Genomic DNA, 3,626 nt, shown 5'->3' on the forward strand with positions numbered 1-3,626 from the left:
ATGTGGGAAGTAACCACAAATCGTGATGCATGACCACGTAACGTAACGACCGTTGGGGAGTCACTAGAGTCGTTATAGTAACGGTCGTTAATTTAATGGCGGGAATATAATCATCAATGCTCATCTTGAAATAACATTGCTAATAATTAGTCGTTTGTTCTTTAAACAATGGTAAACGTTTAAGACAATGTGTATTTGGCCAAAAGCCAACGTTTGTAAAACCTAAATGGTATCAACAATAATCTTTCATATGATAAACATATGCTTTTTCACAGGTTTTGTAAGCTATAATTTTGCTATTTACAGGTTGTTTGATTAAATGCAAGGACAAAAGCTGCTTGTCAATTTTTGTACTTATTATCAACGAAATAATTGCTTACTCCCAAAAAGGGGAGGTGGCACCCCACTAAGAAAAAAAACTGGCACTGGGTAGACTTTGAAATAGAGGACAAGTCCACAAAACCCACATGTTTATGTGAATCGGTGCTGCATGGGATATTCGCGGGAAAACGGTAATTGACTGGACTAAATGTGTCATGCAGTTTTTTGATTGCAGCTTACTGCATAAAAAGATCGTTTAGTGAAGGAAATTCAATATTTGGTTTGAATAATGAAAAATAACAAATTTGCACAGTAAGTTATGATTGTGTTTGGCTATTTACCGTTAGTATATTTTACGATTAGTTATAGGATGACTGCCACATAGACCCTGCTTTAACGGTTTCAAGTATTTGGCTCATGATTTATTGTCAATAATAAATTGTATCACTAATAACTCTAATTCTGTATTGATAAACGAATTGGTTTCTACAAAATTGATCAAACATTTTTTCTATTTACCACTCTGATGGTTCAGATACTAACCAAAATATCTGTTTATACTAGTGCTAGTAGTTCACACTAACCGTTTGCTGACAAGCGGTTGGAGAAGAGGTAGGAAATGCCGACAAAGAATGATAGATTTCCCTCAATGATAAGGAGACAAGTGTAAGTCTCATCGCACCAGAACATTACTTTGTTAATTGAACGCGCCAACAATGGTTCTTGCAATTATCTCACTCTCTATCGAGGTTGTTAGCTTCCACGATAGAGAACTTACGACGTTGCCACGTTTCTACAAAGAATCAGGAACAACACGTGGGACGATAGTGATTATAAAAGTAGATACTAATTTGAAATAACAACTTCGCCAATATTTCTGAATTTTTAATTTTTATGAGGCCTTTCGCCAGCTATGCTAAAAAGTTTCTATGCTAAAGTTTTGTGATGTGTCTGATGATGCCAGCATAGCTGGCGAAAGGCCTCATAAAAATTAAAAATTCAGAAATATTGGCGATGTTGTTATTTCAAATTAGTATTAATTCCAATATTAACAGTTGTTCTTCTTGAAGATAAAAGTAGATGTTGCTGGCTATCTTTCAAACGAAATGTAGTATTAACTTTTTTCAAATACAGTTTAACATCTCTCAACTCAAACTTTAACTGTACATTTTAAATAAATAAGCATACATGCACATTTATCCTACGTCAAAATCTTAAAATAGTAAAATTGATCAGTATTAGAAAATTAGAATCATGTTTGTTATTAAAACAGATTAACTGTGTGGCCCAAAGTAATTTTAATGTAATCACCTTGTCTAATAAGGTTATTTATGTTGCAGGGTTGACACACAAATCCAACGGAGAGATGGAGGAGGAGGTGGCTGGGACTCCGGTGGTGGTGGAGGAGGTGGAGGATGGGACGTGAGTGGAGGCGGCGGTGGTGGCGGAGGAGGAGGATGGGACTCTTCTGGCGGTGGAGGCGACAGCTATGGAGGAGGTCATGGAGGAGGAGGTGGCGGCGGCGGAGGAGGAGGAGGGGGTTGGGATTCAAGCAATGGAGGTGGCGGCGGCGGCGGCTGGGATCTTGGAGGAGGCGGCGGCGGAGGCGGAGGAGGTGGATGGGACGCAAGTGGAAGTGGTGGGGACAGTTATGGGGGAGGCCATGGAGGAGGCGGCGGGGGAGGCTGGGACTCAAGTGGAGGAGGCGGCGGTGGATATGGAGGTGGTGATGGAGGTGGTCACGGAGGCGGTGGCGGTGGCGGAGGATGGGACTCAAGCGGAGGCGGCGGTGGATATGGAGGCGGCGGCGGTGGCGGTGGCGGCGGTGGATGGAGTGCCAGTAGTGGAGGAAGTGATGGCTGGAGTGGCGGAGGAGGTGGCGGCGGTGGATGGGATTCAAGTGGAGGCGGCGGTGGTGGACATGGAGGCGGAGGATACGGAGGAGGCGGAGGTGGAGGTGGCTGGGACACAAGTGGAGGCGGCGGCGGATATGGAGGCGGCGGCGGTGGTCATGGAGGCGGCGGTGGTGGACATGGAGGCGGAGGATACGGAGCAGGCGGAGGTGGAGGTGGCTGGGACACAAGTGGAGGCGGCGGTGGATACGGAGGCGGCGGCGGTGGTCATGGAGGTGGCGGCGGCGGTGGATATGGAGGCGGCGGTGGTGGATATGGAGGAGGTGGTGGCGGGGGAGGAGGTGACCATGGCCATCAACACTGTAAAATAAAGAAGAAACTTGTGTGGAAGGACGAGTGGGTAAAAATCTGGAAAACAGAAGAAAAGAAAATCTGGAAGACAGAACAGAAAAAAGATAAAGTCCCGGTATGGAAGGAAACACAAGTACCAATCTGGAAAGAGGTTCAAGTGCCAGACTGGAAAACTATTAAAGTTCCAGAAGTGTTAAAGAAGGAAGTCCCCGCTTGGAAAGTAGAGAAAAAACCTGACTGGAAAAAAGTACAAAAACCCATTTGGGTGGAGAAGAAGGTACCTGCCTGGAAAGAAGTCGAAGTTCCAGCTTGGAAACAAGTCTGGATCCCCGTCGTTATAAAGAAATGTATCCCAGATGAACACGGTTGGGACAGATCAGGTGGATGCAAATGGGTCAAGAAAATGATTTGGAAGTCAGAATGGAAGAAGATTTGGAAAACTGAGAAAAAGGAGATTTGGGTTACGAAAAAAGAGCTTAAGTGGAAAGAAGAGTGGGTAAAGATTTGGAAGGAGGAGAAGAAACAGATCTGGGTTACAGAGAAGAAAATGATTTGGAAGGAGAAAAAGATCCAGGTTTGGAAAACTGAGAAAAAGCAAGAGTGGGCCACAAAGAAAGAACAAGTATGGAAGGAGGTTTGGAAGACAGTTCAAGTTCCTGCTATAAAACATATTCAAGTGCCGGCGTGGAAGAAAGTCAGTAAGCCAGTGTGGCACGAAGCATGCGTTCCAGAGGAGCATCCCGGTGGACCTTACCCTTGAAACAACTCTTCCTATGAGTTCGGACATACTTAAGCCAAATTATGTTGTACTAACTTACCTTAAGTTCTCATACCACCTGTTTCTTCAGTGATACCAAAGATTACATATGCTACGCAGCATATGTAATCTTTGGTGATACGAAACTTAACCAAGAGAGGATGTTCCCCTCACCTCAGTCTCTATCCTCGTAGATTAGCTTCATGTTGTTAATTATTGTTAATACTTCCTGTTCTGTAAATATTGTTCATTTGTGTACAAACTGTTGTTATATACATTTATATTTTTGTTATAGTCTTATTTTTTTACAACCTTAATACTTTATATCGTTATACTATGCATAG

At 43.5% G+C, this 3,626-nt stretch overlaps 1 protein-coding gene across 1 annotated transcript; it reads left to right on the forward strand.

Annotated features, from left to right (window-relative positions):
• The first annotated feature begins 1,810 nt into the window (after window positions 1-1,810).
• Window positions 1,811-3,368, forward strand: LOC129005515 (uncharacterized). Its single transcript, XM_054434424.1, has 2 exons — window positions 1,811-2,373; window positions 2,406-3,368. The coding sequence occupies exons 1-2, from the start codon at window positions 1,811-1,813 to the stop codon at window positions 3,283-3,285; spliced, it is 1,443 nt and encodes a 480-aa protein (XP_054290399.1). The 3' UTR covers window positions 3,286-3,368.
• The last annotated feature ends 258 nt before the right edge of the window (window positions 3,369-3,626 follow it).

Source organism: Macrosteles quadrilineatus, unplaced genomic scaffold (genome assembly GCF_028750875.1).
Source record: "Macrosteles quadrilineatus isolate MER2022 unplaced genomic scaffold, UCM_ALF_1.0 Scaffold_22__1_contigs__length_1958994, whole genome shotgun sequence".
In the NCBI taxonomy this organism is placed as follows: domain Eukaryota; kingdom Metazoa; phylum Arthropoda; class Insecta; order Hemiptera; family Cicadellidae; genus Macrosteles; species Macrosteles quadrilineatus.